General features: G+C 39.0%; 1 protein-coding gene across 2 annotated transcripts in view; it reads right to left on the bottom strand.

Moving 5' to 3' along the window:
- Nucleotides 1–3,981: 3,981 nt before the first annotated feature.
- SLC25A14 (solute carrier family 25 member 14) overlaps nucleotides 3,982–21,738 on the bottom strand; it is a 35,024-nt gene continuing 17,267 nt past the window's right edge. For both annotated transcript variants that reach the window (XM_026520585.4, XM_057314430.1), the window contains 4 exons: nucleotides 13,042–13,166; nucleotides 11,855–11,990; nucleotides 5,403–5,483; nucleotides 3,982–4,426 (listed from right to left, as the gene is read on the bottom strand). In XM_026520585.4, the coding sequence (XP_026376370.2) occupies nucleotides 4,385–4,426; nucleotides 5,403–5,483; nucleotides 11,855–11,990; nucleotides 13,042–13,166 (384 nt within the window). In that variant the 3' untranslated portion in view covers nucleotides 3,982–4,384. The remainder of the gene's footprint in view (nucleotides 4,427–5,402; nucleotides 5,484–11,854; nucleotides 11,991–13,041; nucleotides 13,167–21,738) is intronic.

The following is a 21,738-nucleotide window of genomic DNA, read 5'->3' as shown; positions in this document are numbered from 1 at the left end:
AAACAATGATGCATTAAATTGCTTTTTCTTATTTGCTAAATAAATAGGAAAGACAAGGATGCATAAAGAGTGTTTATAGTGAGTTAGGCACAGCCCAAAATACAACTGAGTTCTGATGCTGAGAAAGTTATTAGAGAGAAAAACATCCTCTAGTGGAATCTCAGGAATTAATACGGAGTAGTTATTATGAGAAGTTACTATGAGAAACTGTTTTTTAAAAAACAGTTTTATTATTTTATGCAATATCCTGACTGGGCTGGGCTAGCAAAAATATCACCCCTTAAGTGATATGCTTTAGTAAATAGAAAATAAGTATTTATAATCAGGTTCTTAGTAGTTTAATCATTCTTCCCGTAAATCTGTTTATAAGCCTAACAACACACTTGTTCACATTGGAGGAGAGAGGGTGAGAAGTCTAGCCCCATGTCCAGATTACTCCATTTCAAACTAGTGGCATCTGTATCAATAATTCCAAGTTCTTCAATAAACAGTACAACATACAACAAAAACAATTTCCCGTGTGTATAGTGAACTGTGCTCACTTAGACTGGAGAAAGAAGGGGTGGGCTAGTGAGGAAGGAGGTTGTGGAGAAGAAAGGCCAACAGAGAAAACAGAGGGAAGAAGTAGAAAGTGAAGAATAAGAGGAAAATTATATATTTGCAGTTACAGGTCTCCAGGAAAATAATTTAAAGCCAGTGTTACAGTGAAGTGTCAAAGAGTGAACCACCACAACAACTATTGACGTTCTTTCTCCCAGGGTGCTATAAAGATAGGGGAATTAATGAAATCAATATTCTTTACTGCTCACCTGCCATAAACTTTAAGTGACCCTGGACAAGGCTGAGTCAGTACACCTCTAGCATAGTGATTATAAGCATGGGCTCATGAGCCAGACTGCCTGGGTTAGAATTCTGGGTCTGTCATTTCCTAGGAACAAGTATTCTACCTTTCTGTGCCTCAGTTTCTCATCTAAAGATAAGAATAGTATCTACCTCCTAGAGTGGTTGAAAGAATATAAACAGTTTTATAAACACAATACATTTAGAACAGTATCTGGCATATAATAAAAGCCATATAAGTATTAGCTATTATTATCTGAGTTGCCCCATGCTGTAGCCTTTCAAAAGAAAGAAAAAAAACAGTGAAAGTTTTTTCATCTTATAGCCTACAGATTTTGATCATCATTTTATCCCTTCAAACCTGGGGTTTCCTGGACAGAAATGTCAGTTGTTTGATCTTCAGGTTGCTGGTAACACAATGGATTTTCTCATTCTAAAGGAAAATATCCATGTGATCCTCTGGAGTTAATATGAATCGATCTTTATTTTGTTACCAAACAGCTTCATGGAAATTCCTCCCTGGCCATCTTAATCAAGCTAAACCTCATGCTGGGTTTTTAAAAAGTGTTACTGAGATGTAATTGACATACCAGAAAGATCATCTGTTCAAAGCATACAATTCAATGTTTCTTAGTATATTTAGACTTGTGCAACCATCAACCATAACCTAATATTATACCATTTTCATCCCAAAATGAATCCTTATACCCATTAGTGGTCCTCCCCATTTTCCCCAGCCCTAGGCAACCACTAATTTACTTTCTATCTTTATGAATTTGTCTATTCTGACATTCTATTTATTTTTTAAAGAGGTAAATCAGCTTTTAAAATTAATTAATTTATATGATGATGATGATGATGATGATATGTTAGTCACCCCAATGAAGGGTATTAAGGAGGGCACGTATTGCATGGAGCACTGGGTGTTATACGCAAACAATGAATCATGGAACATTACATCAAAAACTAAGGATATACTGTATGGTGACTAATATAACAAAATAAAAAGGATTAAGAAAATAAAGTCTATTAAAATTAATTTCAAAAAGATAGTACTTTAGACATAGTTAAGAAAGCACTGTGGAGTGGCAGAATGAGACAGAGAAGAAATCCGAGAACTATGCACTAGTCTCAAATCTGCCACAATCAAGTTATGTGACTTAGGACAAACTGTCTTCATTTTTGTGGACCATATTTTATCTACCTGTACATAAAAAGGAGTAGATTTCAGTGGGTCTTAACCTCTTTTGGGTTGCTCCCCTCCAGGCTACCCTCCACAACAGGGTTATTTTCCTAAAAAATAAAAGCTGGTTATATTATTCCCCTATTTTAAACTTCCTTTGCCTACCCCCCCACTCCAGAATAAAAAAATTCAAACTCTTTCCTAGTGCATATAAAGATCCCTCATAATTTGACCCTTGTGGTCACACTATTCTTATTTCATTTCATTTCAGCCCACAGTTCTGTACAAGTGCTTCCCAAAGTGTAGTCTAAGGACCACCTGTATCAAGTACCTGTGATGAAAGCAAATGCCTTTGCCCCAAATAAGGTTAGGATCTCAGGCAATGGAATGTAAGAATCTACATTTTCACAAGATCTCCAGGAGATTCTGCCTCACACAGTATTTGAAAAACACTGCCCTACATTTTAGCCATACTGAACTTTCCCCTATTTCCCTGCCTGGAATGTCCTTCCCTGCCTTATCCATATGGTAACATCTGCTATTTACCTCAAATGTCATCTTTGCTATGAAGCCTTTGGCCAATCCCCTAGGTAACTGGCTGTTCCCTTCTCTGTGCTTCTAGCACTTTGTTCATCTTTCACGTAGTACTTAGTACCTACTATAATTATCTAATTACATGTCTCTTTCTCCTCCTATAATGTGAGCTTGAAAACTATCTCTTAACTTATTTTTTTATTCCCAGCATCTAGGACATAATATACACACAATAAATGTTTGTTGAACAAATCAATGAATAAAGATGAGCTAAACTACTCATTCCACAAATGTTTTTTAATTTTTTAAATGTAAATTTGATTAATTAGCATACGGTGCATTACCAGTTTCAGAGGTAGAGTTTGGCCATCCATCAGTCTTATATAATACCCAGTGCTCACATCACTCGCCCTCCCCAGTGCCCACCACCCGGCCACCCCATCCAGCAACCTTCCCCTCCCCTCCAATAACCCTCCCCTCCAGTAACCCTCAGTATGTTTCCTGTGATTTTTTTAAATTTTAACTTTTATTTAAATTCAGTTAGCCAACATATAGTACATCATTAGTTTCAGATGTAGTGTTCAATGATTCATCAGTTGCATGTAACACCCAGTGCTCATCATATCACATGCCCTCCTTAATGTCACACCACCCAATTACCCCATACCCCCACCCACCTCCCCTCCAGCAACCCTGTTTATTTCCTTTTTTCTATTATTAATATCCTCAGTTTATTTCCTATAGTTAAAGAGTCTCTTATGGTTTGTCTCCCTCTCTGATGACTTCCCACTCAGTTTTCCCTCCCCTACCCTATCATCCTCTGCACTGTTTCTTATATTCCACATATGAGTGTGTTTCCTATGATTAAAAGTCTCTTATGGTTTGTCTCCTTCTCTTATTTCATCTTATTTTTCCCTCCCTTCCACTATGATCCTCTGTTTTGTTTCTTAAATTATGCTACATGAGTGAGATCATATAATTGTCTTTCTCTGACTGATTTATTTCGCTTAGCATAATACCCAGTACCCTCTAGTTCCATCCACAAATATTTGAGTGCCTACAATGTGCTAGGCACTGTTCTAGGACAAAAAAGTAGCCAGAACTTTTTGCCTATAAGACAATTAGAACCCTGGACACAAGGTTCTATTCGAAGCCTCTTTTCACATTTTATCTGTAGAAACTTCCAAATGAGCCACTTCTTTGTTTATTCATGCTTAGTAAAGAATCGTTTACCAGATGTTTACAAGTAAGTAGCATTATGACAACGAGTGGCAGTGGGAAAACACAATGCACTTTGTCTATTCCCATAAATGTGCTTTCAGAGTTTAGACTCATTTTCATAGTAACCTTTATCACTTTCTGGAAAATGTAACTTAAATAACTGGCAAAGGAGAAAGTAGTAAATGAAAACAAAGCCAAAGTGATTCTGCCAATAAATACTTTAATGAGAACCGAGGTCTGAAACATACATAGCAGTAAATGCCCTGGCCTATGCCTTCTGATCTAGCCCAAGTCAGGGGCTAACCAACTACATTTAACCAACATTTGAAAAGAAGGCCATGTTGAATGTCATCCATCAGTATCCATCTTCATAGAAGATACCAATCTGGGGCCAGAGTCTCAATGTTAACACTTCCTCTCAGGGAAAAGTTAACATGGTAACACAAACACATGAACAATTTTGAACCATCCTATAGTTCTTCCATCAGGAGGCTCCCAGGAGACCAGTGGTTCAGTAAACACAACTTTGTCAAAATACATTAGAACACGGAAAAAGGGAAAAGAGTAGAAAGGTCAGCAGGGCTTGGCTCACATATAATTTAGTCCTTAGATTTGAAGCCTCTTGAGCTGCTCGTATGTAATAAAAAACTGAAGAGTAAGTCATGGAAGATTACTGGATTGATAGTGAAAACCTAACCAAGTTCTAAAATTGTGCATTGCATTCTCTTACATTGAGGTATTTAGTCTGTGCACTTCTGAGTTGCACTTGCTTAAGTATTTTTAAAAACAATACCTGGCAAGTCAAGCATGTGCTGAGTGTCCACCACGTCCCCATTATGATTTGGCATGTAGCAATAAAAACAGATTAAAACTAACATACTTATCGTCTTCAGGAGCAAACAGGCCACACACACACACACACACACACACACACACACACACACCACCACACCCCAAAGAACATTAATGACAACATATAACACAATGCTAAGAGTAATTGCTACAGACTTTAGGTGATAGGATCAATCCCAAGGAGGGAGAAGAGATACTATCTCCCTCAACCTATAGTCTCCACAAAGGCAAGGAATTACTTTTCAACCCTGCAATACTCACCACTATACACACAAACTACACATAATATCCAATTCATCTCTCTGCAGAGAGGAGGCACTCAAACACAGCTAAAGAAAGGTGATTCACCCGTGAGGAAAGAGCCCTACTTGGCCTGGATTCCTTTGCTCTGATAGCGTTTTCTACCTCATTATTTCCCCAGTTATTTTGTTCCTATAGTTAGGAGTAGGAAATATGGACCACCTCAGCATGTACTTTCCTTGGGCAAATCCCAACAGGGTTTCCAAAAACTTCATAACCCCTTCCAGATTTGGTTGTACTTGTTTTATTTTAAAGAAGAAATTTTGGTGTCTCTTTTCTGCTGCCTTTAGTTTGTACTACACTCCAGCTAGAAATCATTTCTCTACTTAGTTCCATCCTCAATGGTCACAATTAGAATGCTTGAGTTTCTCACATGCCTAAAGGTGTCGATAATCTATTTTTCCTTCCCACAGCCTAGAATTACCTGGGAGCTTGAAGCATCTGCTTTCATTCTCATATTCTAAAAGGATACAATGATGTTCCAGGGTCCAAGTCGAAGCCAGTTTGGCCAAAATCCTTTATAGAGTGCAAAAAATCCCTCATGTTTCCACATCTGAGGAACATAATAAAAATAGAGTGAATTCCTCTAACTATTTACATCTGACAATTATACTTTTATTTTAGTACTCCTCTTCTATGTCCCTCTCCAACAACTTACGGCTCCGTGAATGCTGTTTTTCTAAAGACAAACATTTTGAATTCATATGTTCTCTAAATCTACCTACTCATTCAACAAATATTTAAGCACCTTCCATATGCAAGGTGCTCTTTCTTGATGTTTACTATACTTTTCTCTGGTTTACTATTATTACTATTATAGTAATATTATTAGTAGTAATATTACTACTATTATAGTAAACCAGAGAAGTACCTGTGGTAGCCAGCCTCCAAGATGACCCCAATGAAAGCCACTGCCAGTTATTCATACCCTTGTGTAACCCCTCCCACAACACCCCAGGAGAGGTCTGTGTCACCAAGAGAATACAGCAATAGTCTGTCACCTCCATGTTGTAAAAGATGTTTTATATCTAAAAGGCTTCTGCTTCTTTTTCTCTCTTGAATTGTTCACAGTAGACAAAGCCAGCTGTCATTCATGAGGAGAGGCCCAACTGGTGAGAAAAGAAGGCTTCCTGCTAATAGCCACGTGAGTGATCTTTGAAGCAGATACCCCAGCTTCAGCCAAGCCCTCAGATGGCTGCAGCCCTAGCTTGACATCTGACCACAATCTCATGAGAGAATCTAAGCTGAAATCACTCAGCTAGGTTGCTTCTGAATTCCTGAACCATGAAACTGCGAAATAAATGTTTGCTGTTTTAAGGCACTGAGTTTTGGAGGGATCTGTTATACAGGAAGAGAGAACTTATACAGTCCCTGCCCTCATGGAGTGTATGCTCTAGCAGAGCTGACAAACAAATACACGGATTGATACATATTATATTCAGAAATGAAAAATGCTAGTAGGAAAATGGAAGTAGGGTAAGGGAATAGGGAGGTGGACAAGTCACTATCCTTCTGTTTCATCAGAAACATGGACTACCTCATGTAAATGCTTTCAGGATTACATGAGGAACAATGTGAATTGCTTGGAGTTTAGGTTTCCTGTTTTATACAGTGGGAGTCCTACACACACCCACTGAGTGGTTATCAAAATTAAATGACAAATTATGCATACCAAAGGTCATAAACTGGTGGCGTATGTTGAATTCAGCCGACAAAAACAGTTCCTATTTAGTGGACAGACTGTTTTAAAATATCTATTAAGTAACTCCTGTATGTAAGGCACTGGGTCATTGAAAATGTTATTCTGCCCTTCCACTGGTGAAGTAAAATCCACCACTATACTAAAAAATGGATATTATTTGGATAAGACAGTAATATGAGAATCCAAATTTATAAATATCCCCTATCCCATCCTTTAGATTAAGAATACTCGAGATCATTATCTTTACTAACCACTTTTTTGAGCCAACAGTAACAGAATAAGGGCACTTTTCATAGAAACAGAGTGGTAATATGCTTCCCCCAATGGATTACCAGCAAATGCTGAAGGTCTCAGACCAAAATGAATGTTGGAAAATTGTGAAATTCAGCCAAATTTTATAAAGCCCAGATGCAGATAACCTAGAATCAGACTGCTAAAATGCCAAGGGACTTTAGAGATACAATCCAATATAATAGAGTTAATTTATATATTTAATTATAAATAGTGTCGCTTTCCTGCCTGATGCTCTCCAATGGCTTCCCTGTGGATTTCATTCTAATTGCACATTTTCTTCGATGACCTGTAGGATCCTACATGATTCAGCCTCTGCCGGTCTCTCCAGTTTCATTTCCTGATACTCTCTCCTTCATTCACCATACTCAGCCACACTAGCCTCCTTTTTAACCCTTGAACATATCCAATTCATTCCCAACTCAGGGCCTTTGTATCTGTTCCCTCTTTATGAAACGTTTTTCTCTCAGATTTTCATGTGGCCACCTTCTCATCATTCAGACCTCTGCTCAAATGTCACCTCATCACAGCCTTTTCCTGGCTAGCCTAGCTAAAGTAGTTCCCTGCTATCATTACCAAGCCACTGTTTCATTTACTTTTACCTGAAATTATATTATTGTGTGTTTATTGTCTGTCTCCCTCAACTAGAATGTGGTCCCCAGGACAACAGGGACTATGTTTGTCTTGTTCACTATTATACCCCCAACACCTAACACGGTCTGCCACAAGAAAGTTCCCAATAAGCACCTAAATGAATATTTGTTGAGTAAATGAACATACAAACACAGTGAGGGTCTCTAACACTCCCATGAGCCATATGAATCTTTAAAAAGCTCCAAAACAGTGACCAACTCCTTCAGAACATTAGGACTGGAAGGCCCACTTTTTGGCTTCAGGCAGTTGTGTGAAAACAAACAAGAACTTCTGTAGATAACAGAGACAACAGGCTACTTTGTAAAGTTATGCATCCATTCAATAAATAATTTGCTGTGGATAAAGTGATTACAATGCACATAGCCCAGTCTTCACGGAACTTACAGTCTAGGGGGCAGACAGACATTAAAAGCAATTACAATAAAATGTAACAAGTGTAAATAAATGTGATATAATCATACAATGGAATATTATCCAGCCATAAAAAGGAAAAACACACTGATACACACTACAACATGAATGAGCCTTGAAACATTATGGTAAATGAAAGGAGCCAGTCAAAAAGGTCACATATCCTATGATTCCATTTATATGAGATATCCAGAATAGACAAATCTACAGAGACAGAAAGTAGATTAGTGGTATCTTAGGACTAAGAGGGAGGGAAAAGGGGGGTGATAACTAAAGGGTACAAAGTTTCTTTTTGAATTCATGAAAATGTTCTAAAATCAACTGTGGTCATACATATCTATGAATATACCAAAAGCAACTGTGTATAGGTAAATTTTATGATATGTAAATTAGTTCTCAAAAAAGATGTCTTAAAAATACAATAAATGTTGAAAGAGCAAGTACAAGAAACTACATACACATAACCTAGTTCAACACTCAGGGAAGGCCTTTATGAAAACGTAATGAGATCTGAAGAATGAATAGGAGCTAGCCAAGTGAAAAGGATATTTAGGCTGGGGTGGCGGCATCTAACAAAACATGTGGCATAGATGAAAATTTGGGAATGAAAGAAAGTCTACCAGTAGAAATTGTACAGTCCATCTGGAATGTAGAATAAAGGTAGCAGCAATAAAGCTGTAGAAGGAAAAAGGAGCCAAATCATATAGAGACTTGGGTCAACAAGAGGCCATTCAAGGGTTTTAAGATAGAGGTGACAGGATAAGATTTGCTACTGTTTGTTTCTATGTCAGAGATGAATGCATAACTCCATTTACCAAGTGCTCTGGGACTCTTACCGATGAAAAAATAAAGCATGATGTGATTATATATAATGGCAATATAGAGCAGTCATTATAAAGAATTTTAACAGCAAGTAAGTGAATGAGTAAATATAAGTAAAGGTTACTGCCAATATGAAAATATGTTTCTGCCAATACAACACAACATGGTGGTTGTAAGAATAAGCTTTGGAATCAAACAGACTCTGGTTTAAGTCTCAGACCTGCCACTTATTAGGTGTGTAATCTTGGGTAAATATTTAGCCACTCTGACCTGAGTTCCCTTGTTTATAAAAATGGAAAACGTACCTACTCCATAGGGTTGCTGTGAATTAAGGATATACCACGGTGTGTGGCACATAATAAGCATTCACTAAATGCTACCTATTACTCTATTATTGTGCCTTCTATGTCCTCTTAACCGACCTTCTTGAAAGAGTATTTTACACTTGTCTACTTACCTTGATTCCTATATGTTTATCTGTCTCTATTAGAAGTGTCATGAAGGCTGAAACTTTTTTGTTCACCCAACTAGAACAGCACCTGGCACATAAGACTTAAACATTTTTGTATTCAATGAATAATTAAACACACTCCTCAATGCAATCTAGCTTTTGCAAACACCAATCCAGCAAGCCTCCTCTAGAACACATTAAATGCAATAGATATTTTGTAGTCCTTATACTGGATCTCTCTATTCCAGTTGGCATTAATTATTCATCTCTTCCTGAAACTCATTACTCCCTTGACTTCCATGACTCTTCTAAGTTTCCTCATATCTTTTGACTGTTATCTTTGATGTCTTTCTTAGGTTCCCCACCTGCGAAGCCCTTAGCAATTGGTATTCCCCAGAGTTATTTCCTTGGCCTTACCTTTCTCCCTACACCAACAATTGTCAAGTGGAAGGATAAGCATATCAGAAATATTAAGGAGGAGCAAAAAAAAAAAAAAAGAAAAGAAAGAAAAAAGAAATATTAAGGAGGGGCTTTTACCAAACTCTACTCCCCAGAGTCTGAGAATCACTTCCTCTGTAAATCAGTATTAATGGAAGGAGTTCATAATACTCTAGTGTGCTAGAAAGGCAAAAAAGTTGGGAACTCCTCTACCTTTTCTCCTTGGTCTTCCCCTCCACAGTTAGGTAACACCTGTACACTACTGATTCCCCAGGCTCCTATCTATACCCTCAAACTCTCCCCTGAGTTAAGACTAAGATATCCAAAGAGATTCACTGGGTATTCCTCATGCACTTCAAACTAAGCGTCCAAAACTGTACTGTCTCCCAAAAAACCTGCTCCTCTTCCTGTGATGCCTCTGTCAATAAGTATCACCACATGGCCACCAAAAAAAAAAAAAAAAAAAAAAAACCAGTACGTCATCTCTGACACCTCCTTTCTCCCACACCTCTCCACACCCAATCAAATCCTGTTGACTTTATCAACTAAATTATTCTCAACTCTATCCCACCTTCTGTATCCCCACCACAATGCTCAAGTTCAGGCTTCGTCGCCTCTAACTTAGATTACTATAAAAGCCCTCTAATCAGATTCCCTATCTCTAAGTCAGTGTTTTTCAAAGTGTAGTACCCACATTAGCAGCATCAACATTGCCTGAGAACTGGTTAGAAATGCAAACTCTCAGGTCCTACTCCAGACCTACTGAATCAGAATCTGGTGATGGGGCCTCTGTTGAGGGGGCCCAGCCAGCCACCTGCATTTTAATAAGCCCTCCAGGTAATTAGGTTGCATGTTAATGTCTTAAGAACAACTGCTCCAGGCTTATCCCCTTAGATTAATGACTTTCAACCTTAGGTGAACACTGAAACCATCTGAGGAGTTTTAAAAATATTTTCAACCTGGGTCCTATCCCCAGAAGTTCTGAGTTCATTGGTCTAAAAGGTAGACACTGGAGCTGTGAAAGTTCCCCAGGTGATTCCAATTGTGCACCGAGGACTGAGAATCACTGTCTCAGATCCAGTCTCTACAAAGCCAGAGTGATCTAAAATACAAATCTGACTTGATTAAAATCTTTCAATAGCTACCCATCAAGTAAAAAGAAGAAAGCCCAAGCACCTCAGCATAGCATTCAATACCCTTTTTAACCTAATTAGCCCTTAGCCATCAACATGAGAAAAGCACTATAGTATAGAAGTTAAAAATGCTGGTTTAAAGCCAAATGGTCTGAGCTGAAATCCCACTAGCTGTGAAACCTTGGGCAGGTTAGAACTTCAGGGTCTACCTCATGGGGTAATGATGAGGATTAAGTGAAGGAATATATGTAAGTCTCATTAGGACAGTTTCTGATACACAGTAAAGCATTCGATGGACGTGAGTTACAATTATTCAAGATGCCACCATCTACAGGGAGCCTATCCTAAACTTCCAAATTAGACTAAAATTCCCTCCCATAGGTCCCTGAGTTTATCACTTACCAAGCTTTGTTAGTTATCTGTTTGTACACCTACAGTATACTCTAATTTCTCTGTATCTACTAAAATGGTGCCTGGTAGATAATAAATCGTTGTTAAACTAAACTGAGAGCAGCAGAGAAACCACAGGGAAATGTTATATTTTATCCGCAAATTTGCTTTTTGTAGAAGAATGATCACCAGTGATTACATAATACATTTATGCTATTCAGCTTCCTACAAACGTAACAGCAGAAACTTTTCAAAGGCAAAGTGTGAACAATAGCACAATACTAAACTGAAATTGAGTACCAGATTTTCTACTACAGGGTCTCCGTCTTGTCTGAAGCAGGCAAATGTGGGATATGTTAAGTTTCTTCTATCAATAATTCTACATGGTGCTATCAATAAAAGTGTCCCACAGTCGCAAGCATTCAAGTTGGAATAATAATATTAAGGATCAATGTGTATTATATTGCCAAGGAGACAGCTTTTCTACCTGGGAGTTACTCCGAGACACTATTAAAAATATACATAATGATTCTTCCATCTTCAAAATGATACATAGCAACTAAGAATAAGGACTGAATGTCTGAGACATCAAAGAAAATTAAAAATGCAAACCAAGTCTACAGTGTGCATACCTTTAAAATACCATCCAAAGTACCCTTGTAGAGGTCCACATGTCCCACAATTGCCCTCTGGTTCATCATGCGAGTTCGAACCACATCCACTGGATTGGAAGCCAGAGCCCCAGCCAAGCCGCATGTAAAGCTGGAACTAAAGGTGAAAACTTTAAGATAGATGCCTCACTTCCAATCCTGACTAAAGAGAAATTAAGCCAAACATAAATGCATAAATGTACGAGTCAGACTCATCAGATAAAACCTGGCACTTGCCCTTTCATTACAATCTAAAGAAAAATATTTCCTAAAGAGACATCACTCAAAAGTTATCCCCACTGGGATGCCTGGCCGGCTCAGTCAGTAGAGTATGCAACTCTTGATCTCCGGGTTTTAAGTTTGAGCCCCATATTCACTTACAAAGAAAATCTTAAAAGAAAATCTTAAAAAAAAATACTTAGGGGCACCTGGGTGGCTCAATTGGTTGAGCTTCTGAGTCTTGGTTTCCACTCAGGTCATGATATCATGGGTTATGGAATCGAGCCCCTGGGGCTCCATGCACAGCAGGAAGTCTTCTTGGTGATTCTCTTCCTCTGTCCCTCCCCTCACTCACTCAATCTCTTTCTCTCTCTATAATGAACAGATAAATCTTTTTTTTTAAAGTTATCCCCTTCATTTTTTCATCCAAAACTCAGCCTTTTGGGGGGGGCAATTTGTAAGTCTAGCAAGATTCCTAAGCAGACTGTATCACACAGCATCTATTTGTCATATAAAGTTTTCATACCACAGCATCATATACCAAATGCATTTGAGCAGTAAAGTGTCATAAAAATTGTAAGATGAAGAGAATGTAGGAGGAGATTAGCAACAGTTTTCAGCCTGAAATTGTGGTTTTGCTTCAGAGGCCCTATAAATTTTCACTTTTTTCTGATTCTCATTGAGAAAAGTTTGCTTTCTAATCCAAAATTAACCAAAGCAAATAACAGATAAGTTTAGATATAGAGGCTGTATATGAACAAATGCAAAACCTATAGACACCTGATAAGCTGTTGTAACAGCTACCAAGTACCAAAGTACCCATAGCATCTGGGATCTCTGTACAAGTACTGGAGGCTTAAAGTTCTGGTGATAAAGTGGACTTCAGTGAAAGATGCTTTTTGTGCTCAAAATAATGGAAATATGGAATAAGTACAAACTATCACACTTACACAAAGTGAGTTAGAATTGTGTCTCCCATCACCCCTGACAATATTAAGTGCTTTTTTGTAATATCATAGACCGGTAGCTCTACGCCCACAACGATAGCAGCCCGCTGAGCAGTTGGGACGACACCCTGCAAAACATAAGTGATATTACACACCAAAGAAATACACAAGTAGTGACGTAAGTCTAAAAGTGAACAAAATAGGTTTGAAGTTACAAAGTGACATAAAAATCCAAGTCTGAAGTACAGAGGTCATCCTTTCAAATCAATGGCTAATGGTAGAACACTTATAAAATCCAATTCACTTATTGTACTAAAAATAGAATCATTGGACTTAGGAAAAACAGGCAGGCGATGGAATCACCATGAGACACAGGAAGATACATCTGGATCTCTACAAATGAACATCTCCAGCACTGAGTATTGAGGTATGAAGCGGGGACCCGTGAAACCATGCACAGATATCGGAAGATAAACAGAAGGGGGAGGAAGCCGCCGCGTTTGGGAGCCGGGAAGTGGTAGCCACCTGCACGGGGGAGCGGGCGGACTCATGGACCGGCACCCGCGAGAGAGAAGACTGAGACCGTGAGCTGGGGAACGCGTGTCACCAGACTGAAAAGGAGCTCCAGAGCTCCGGTGTGCTCACTGGAACCAGACTGACACTGGGAGCTCTGGAACGCGCGGGGACAGCTGGCGGCTGGTGCTGTTAGAAACACAAAGGACAGAGACGCGCCGGCCCTGGAAGTGAGGGCTGGGACGCTGGGTGTGGGGCGCACATCCCGGGACGCTTCAGGGTTGAGCAGCACCAACAGAAACAGAGTTAAGTGGCCAGAATATCAGTGGAGAACAGTCTGCGATCCCTCTGTTCTGAGACAGAGGCTGAGATTCGGCCACTGCTACTCTGACTCTCAGAAGAGGCACAGCAAACCGCCAGGGAAAGCCGCCAGAGAACAAAAGCCTGGAAATACCGGCTCACAGTGTACCCATCTCCATCCCCCCTCGCAGGGGACACGGAGACTCTACCCAAACAGGGTTGTCTGAGTATCAGCACAGCAGGCCCCTCCCCCAGGAGGCAGGCTGAAAAATCAAGAAGCCCACATCCCTAAGACCCTATAAAACAAGGGTGCACGGCCTGGGTCCCGGGCAATAATTTGGGCTCTGGACAACCCCGCAACCTCTCCTCATCAGAATGACAAGAAGGAGAAATCCCCCCCAGCAAAGAAAAGACAATGAGTCTGTGGCCTCTGCCACAGAACTAATGGATATGGATATAACCAAATTATCAGAAATGGAATTCAGAGTAACAACGGTCAAGATGATGTGTAGACTTGAAAAAAGTATTAACGAAAATGTTAATGAGAATATAGAATCTCTAAGGGCGGAAATGAGAGCGAATCTGGCAGAAATTAAAAATTCTATGAGCCAAATGCAGTCAAAACTAGAGGCTCTGACGGCCAGGGTGAATGAGGCAGAAGAACGAATTGGCAAATTGGAGGATGGGTTAGTAGAAGACTGGGTTAGTAGAGAGAAAGGGTTGGGGGGGCATTTTTAAAGCTCTTTCAGAGAAAAGCTAAAATAGAATCTGGACGTAAAAAAATCCACACTCAAGAATGTAGGTTACGGGAGATTACTGACTCAATGAAACGTTCCAATGTCAGAATCATCGGCATCCCCGAGGGGGTGGAGAAAAACAGAGGACTAGAAGAGATATTTGAACAAATTGTAGCTGAAAACTTCAATAATCTAGCGAGGAAAACAAACATCCATGTCCAAGAGGCAGAGAGGACCCCTTCTGGAAGTTCAACCACGACAAACCTACACCACGTCATGTCACAGTGCATTTCGCAAATATTAGATCCAAAGATACAGTACTGAAAGTGGCCAGGGCAAAGAAATTTCTCACGTACCAAGGCAAACGTATCAGAATTACGTCAGACCTGTCTACACAGACCTGGAAAGAAAGAAAGGGTTGGGGGGCATTTTTAAAGCTCTTTCAGAGAAAAACATGCAGCCAAGGATCCTTTATCCAGCAAGGCTGTCATTCAGAATTGATGGAGAAATAAAAACCTTGCAGAATCACCAGTCATTAACCAACTTCATAACCACGAAACCAGCCCTACAGGAGATATTAAGGGGGGTTCTATAAAAGTAAAAAGGCCCCAAGAGTGATACAGAACAGAAAGTCACAATCAATAGAAACAAAGACTTTACTGGCAACATGGCATCATTAAAATCATATCTCTCAATATTCAGTCTCAATGTGAATGGCCTAAATGCTCCCATAAACGCCAAAGGGTTGCAGATTGGATAAAAAGACATGACCCATCCATTTGCTGTCTACAAGAGACTCATTTTGAACCTAAAGATACATTCGGACTGAAAGTAAAGGGATGGAATACCATCTTTCACGCAAATGGACCTCAAAAGAAAGCTGGGGTAGCAATTCTCATATCAGACAGATTGGATTTTAAACTAAAGACTATAGTTAGAGACACAGAAGGGCACTATATTATTCTTAAAGGATGTATCCAACAAGTGGATATGACAATTATAAATATATATGTCCCCAACAGGGGAGCAGCAAGATACACAAGCCAACTCTTAACCAGAATAAAGAGACATATAGATAAAAATACATTAATAGTAGGGGACCTCAACACTCCACTATCAGAAATAGAACACCCATGCAAAAAATCGACAAAGAAACAAGGGCTTTGAATGCCATACTCGACGAGTTGGACCTCATAGATATATATAGAACACTACACCCCAGAACCAAAGAATACTCATTCTATTCTAATGCCCATGGAACATTCTCAAGAATAGACCATGTTCTGGGACACAAAACAGGTCTCAACCGATACCAAAAGACTGAAATTATTCCCTGCATATTCTCAGACCACAACGCTCTGAAATTGGAACTCAACCACAAGGAAAAATTTGGAAGAAACTCAAACACTTGGAGACTAAGAACCATCCTGCTCAGGAATGATTGGATAAATCAGGAAATCAAAAATCAAATTAAACAATTTATGGAGACCAATGAGAATGAAAATACAACAGTCCAAAACCTATGGGATACTGCAAAGGCAGTCCTAAGGCGGAAATACATAGCCATCCAAGCCTCGCTCAAAAGAATAGAAAAATCTAAAATGCTGTTTTTATATTCTCACCTCAAGAAGCTGGAACAGCAACAGAGGGACACACCTAATCCACGCACGAGGAAGCAGTTGACCAAGATTAGAGCAGAAATCAATGAATTAGAAACCAGGAGTACAGTAGAGCAGATCAACAGAACTAGAAGCTGGTTCTTTGAGAGAATCAATAAAATTGATAGACCACTGGCAAGACTTATCCAAAAGAATAGAGAAAGGACCCAAATTAATAAAATTATGAATGAAAAAGGAGAGGTCATGACCAACACCAATGAAATTGGAAGGATTATTAGAAAATTTTATCAACAGCTTTATGCCAATAAATTAAGCAATCTGGAAGAGATGGAGGCCTTCCTGGAAGCCTATAAACTACCAAGACTGAAACAGGAAGAAATTGATTTTTTATACAGGCCAAATAATTATGAAGAGATTTAGTCAGTGATAAACAACCTTCCAAAAAACAAAACTCCAGGCCCAGACGGTTTTCCTGGGGAATTCTACCAAACATTCAAAGAGGAAATAATACCTATTCTCCTAAAGCTATTTCAAAAAATAGAAACAGAAGGAAAGCTACCAAACTCATTCTATGAGGCCAATATTACCTTGATCCCCAAACCAGGCAAAGACCCCATCAAAAAGGAGAATTACAGACCGATTTCCCTAATGAACATGTACGCCAAAATCCTCAACAAGATCCTGGCTAATAGAATCCAACAGTACATTAAAAGGATTATCCATCATGACCAAGTGGGATTCATCCCTGGGATGCAAGGGTGGTTCAACATTCGCAAATTGATTGGGGTCTTAGATTTTATCCAGAAAGAAAAATTCAAAAATCATATGATTCTCTCAATAGATGCAGAAAAAGCATTTGACAAAATACAGCATCCTTTCCTGATTAAAACCCTTCAGAGTGTAGGGAAAGAGGGTACATTCCTCAATCTCATAAAAAACAGCTATGAAAAGCCTACAGCAAATATCATTCTCAATGGGGAAAAGCTGGAAGCCTTTCCCTTAAGATCAGGAACACGACAAGGATGCCCACTCTCGCCACTACTATTTAACATAGTACTAGAAGTCCTTGCAACAGCAATCTGACAACAAAAAGGGATAAAAGGTATCCAAATCGGCAAAGAAGAAGTCAAAATGTCTCTCTTCGCAGATGACATGATACTCTACATAGAAAACCCAAAAGAATCCACTCCCAAACTATTAGCAGTTATAGAGCAATTCAGTAATGTGGTGGGATACAAAATCAATGCTCAGAAATCAGTTGCATTTCTATACACGAATAATGAGACTGAAGAAAGAGAAATTAGGGAATCCATCCCATTTACAATAGCACCAAAAACCATACGTTACCTTGGAATTAACTTAACCAGAGACGTAAAGGACCTATATTCTAGAAACTATAAATCACTCTTGAAAGACATTGAGGAAGACACAAAAAGATAGAAAAATATTCATGCTCATGGATCGGAAGAATTAACATAGTTAAAATGTCCATGCTACCCAGAGCAATCTACACTTTCAATGCTATCCCGATCAAAATACCGAGGACATTTTTCAAAGAACTGGAACAAATAGTCCTTAAATTTGCATGGAACCAGAAAAGGCCCTGAATCGCCAAGGAATTGTTGAAAAGGAAAAACAAAGCTAGGGGCATCACAATGCCGGATTTTGAGCTGTACTACAAAGCTGTGATCACAAAGACAGCATGGTACTGGCACAAAAACAGACACATAGACCAATGGAACAGAATAGAGACCCCAGAAATGGACCCTCGGCTCTTTGGGCAACTAATGTTTGACAAAGCAGGAAAAAACATCCAGTGGAAAAGACAGTCTCTTCAATAAATGGTGCTGGGAAAATTGGACAGCTACATGCAAAAGAATGAAACTTGACCACTCTCTCACACCATACACAAAGATAAACTCCAAATGGATGAAAGACCTCGATGTGAGACAGGGATCCATCAAAATCCTAGAGGAGAACATAGGCAGCAACCTCTATGACATCGGCCAAAGCAACCTTTTTCATGACACATCTCCAAAGGCAAGAGAAACAAAAGATAAAATGAACTTATGGGACTTCATCAAGATAAAAAGCTTCTGCACAGCCAAGGAAACAGTCAAAAAAACTAAGAGGCAGCCCACGGAATGGGAGAAGATATTTGCAAATGATGCTACAGATAAAAGACTGGTATAGAAGATCCACAAAGAACTTCTCAAACTCAATACACGAGAAACAAATAAACCATAAAATGGGCAGAAGATATGAACAGACACTTTTCCAATGATGACATACAAATGGCTAACAGACACATGAAAAAATGTTCAAAATCATTAGCCATCAGGGAAATTCAAATCAAAACCACACTAAGATACCACCTTACACCAGTTAGAATGGCAAAAATTGACAAGGCAAGAAACAACAATCGCTGGAGAGGATGTGGAGAAAGGGGATCCCTCCTACATTGTTGGTGGGAATGCAAGTTGGTACAGCCACTCTGGAAAACAGTGTGGAGGTCCCTTAAAAAGTTAAAAATTGAGCTACCCTGTGACCCAGTATTGTACTACTGGGTATTTACCCCAAAGATACAGACGTAGTGAAGACAAGGGCCATATGCACCCCAATGTTCATAGCAGCATTGTCCACAATAGCTAAATCGTGGAAGGAGCCGAGATGCCCTTCAACAGATGACTGGATTAAGAAGATGTGGTCCATATATACAATGGAATATTACTCAGCTAACAGAAAGAACGAATTCTCAACATTTGCTGCAACATGGACGGCACTGGAGGAGATAACGCTAAGTGAAATAAGTCAAGCAGAGAAAGACAATTATCATATGGTTTCTCTCATCTATGGAACATAAGAACTAGGAAGATCGGTAGGAGAAGAAAAGGATAAAGAAAGGGGGGGTAATCAGAAGGGGGAATGAAGCATGAGAGACTACGGACTCTGAGAAACAAACTGAAGGCTTCAGAGGAGAGGGGGATGGGGGAGTGGGATAGGCTGGTGATGGGTAGTAAGGCGGGCACGTATTGCATGGTGCACTGGGTGTTATACGCAACTAATGAATCATCGAGCCTTACATCAGAAACCAGGGATGTACTGTATGGTGAGTAACATAATATAATAAAAAAAAACATTTAAAATAAATAAATAAATAAAGGTGATGCATAAGTTCAAAAAAAAAACTAGAATCATTGATATGACACCCAAAGCACAGTGACAAAAGAAACAAAAATAAACTGGACTTCATCACAATTAAACATTTTTGTGATTCAAAGGATACCACCACGAAAGTGAAAAGACAGCCCACACAATGGGAGCAAATATTTGAAAATCATATATCTGATAAGGGACTAGTAGCCAGAATGTATAAAGAATTCTTACAACACGACAATAAAAAGACGAACAACCCAATTTAAAAATGGGTAAAATATCTGAATAGATATGTCCCCAAAGAAGATACACAAATGGACAATAAGCATAAGAAAAGATGTTCAACGTCATCAGTCATTAAAAAAGGTAAATCAGAATCACAGAGACATACTACTACACACCAGTAGAATGGCTATAATAATAATAATAAAAAGTATTGATGAGGATGTGGAGAAATTGAAACCCTTATACACTGCTGGTGGGAATGTAACATGGGGGCAGCCACTGTGGAAAATAAAATACTTTGGGAATTCCTCAAGGAATTAAATACAGAATTACTATATGACTCAGCAATTTCACACCAATTAATTATTATTCAGCCATAAAAAGAAATGAAGTACTGATAAATGCTAAAACACAGATGAAGCTTGAAAACAGTATGCTAAATCAAAGGAACGAGTCACAAATGCCATATATTTTATGATTCCATTTATATGAAATGCCAGAATTGACAAATCTAGAGAAATAGAAAGTAGATTAGTGGTTGTCTAGGGCTGGGAGGGTTGGGGAACATAGAAGTGATTGTTGATGGATATGGGGTTTCTTTTAGTGGTGATGCAAATGTTCTAAACTTACACATTGGTGATGGATGCACAAGTCTGTGAATAAACTAAAAACCATTAAATTACACACTTCAAGGGGCGCCTGGGTGGCTTAGTCGGTTGCGTGCCCAACTCTTTGATTTCATTCAGCTCAGGTCATGATCTCAGGGCCCTGAAATCAAACCCTGCATCTGGCTCCTTGCTCAGCAGGGAGTCTGCTTAGGATTCTCTCCCCCTCTCCCTCTGCCCCTCCCCCCGTTCATGTGCTCACGTGCACTCTTGCTCTCTCTCTTGCATGTGTGTGCATGCTCACTCTCCAAAATAAATAAATAAATTTTTAAAAATTACATATTTCAAGATGGTGAATCTTATGGTATGCAAATTATCTCAATAAAGATGTTATTTAAAAAAAAACATGAAGCAAAAATCAGTGGAGAGAGGAAAGCTTCCATGTTTAATTTACGGAATTTTAGGATGTGCAGAAAAGACACATCAGGATGACAGAAACGGTATAATGCAGCCAGGGAGAAGGGAAGGCAAAGGGGTACTTCCTTACAAGTCCTCCTGTGGTAAGGCCATCAGGATTTCACTCACTAGCAGGTTAGTGCTATCACAAATCATGTTACAACACAGGGCTGCTAGAACATTAAAAGTCACATTTTTGAAGAATATTAATGACACAAGAACATGCTGATAACATTAAAGAAGGCAAGACATATAGTATTCTAACTTTGGGGAAAATGATATACATATACACACCAAATTTTTATAAAGGATTAAAAGGAAATATACCAAAATATTTTTCTTTATCTAGAATTAGGGTAACAGGTAAGTTAATTTTCATTTTTATGCCTTTCTTATATTCAAAAAAATTCACAATGAATGTTTTACTTTTATAACTCAGCTTAAATGTTATTTAAAATTGAAAATAACACACCATGGGGACAACTGCTTTCCGGGATACCAGTTATATTAAAGTGCTCAATCATCTATAAATTCCCAAACTCAATTTATGAAGTGGAAGTGATATAGCTGTGCTATCACTGATTCTGCTGATCAGGCTGGCTGGCCCAACAGTGCCTTTCACTCTGACCCTTCCACCTGCTCAACTGTGTTAGAAGATGATCTTCACAGAAGACAACCTTGCTGAATACTAAGGCCCCAAACAGGAGCCCATGGGCCAAATTCAGGCCACAGACATATTGTGTGTGGCCTACACAGTATTTCTAGAAGGCTGGATTAGCTGTCAGCATATAAAAAACAGGATACCTCACATAGGAATGAAGATTTCCAGCTTCTCTTGAAATCCCAGAAAATTTGACCACACTGGATTCCCATCATGCATGACAGTAATGAACAGGGCACGTGATCTCCAGTTCACCAGAGTCCCCATCACTCTCTACAGTCTCTTCAACTCTGATATGTAAGTGACAGTTACACTTTGTTATTGCACTTGTGCTGTTATTTCTTACAATGGAGTTAGAAAATAAAATGTTTCCAGTACGCACCCATGTGAAAATCAAAGCAGAAAAAACTAACTAAAACACTAACAAA

Source organism: Ursus arctos, chromosome X (genome assembly GCF_023065955.2).
Source record: "Ursus arctos isolate Adak ecotype North America chromosome X, UrsArc2.0, whole genome shotgun sequence".
Classification (NCBI taxonomy): domain Eukaryota; kingdom Metazoa; phylum Chordata; class Mammalia; order Carnivora; family Ursidae; genus Ursus; species Ursus arctos.
This window is presented reverse-complemented; position numbering and strand designations above follow the sequence as displayed.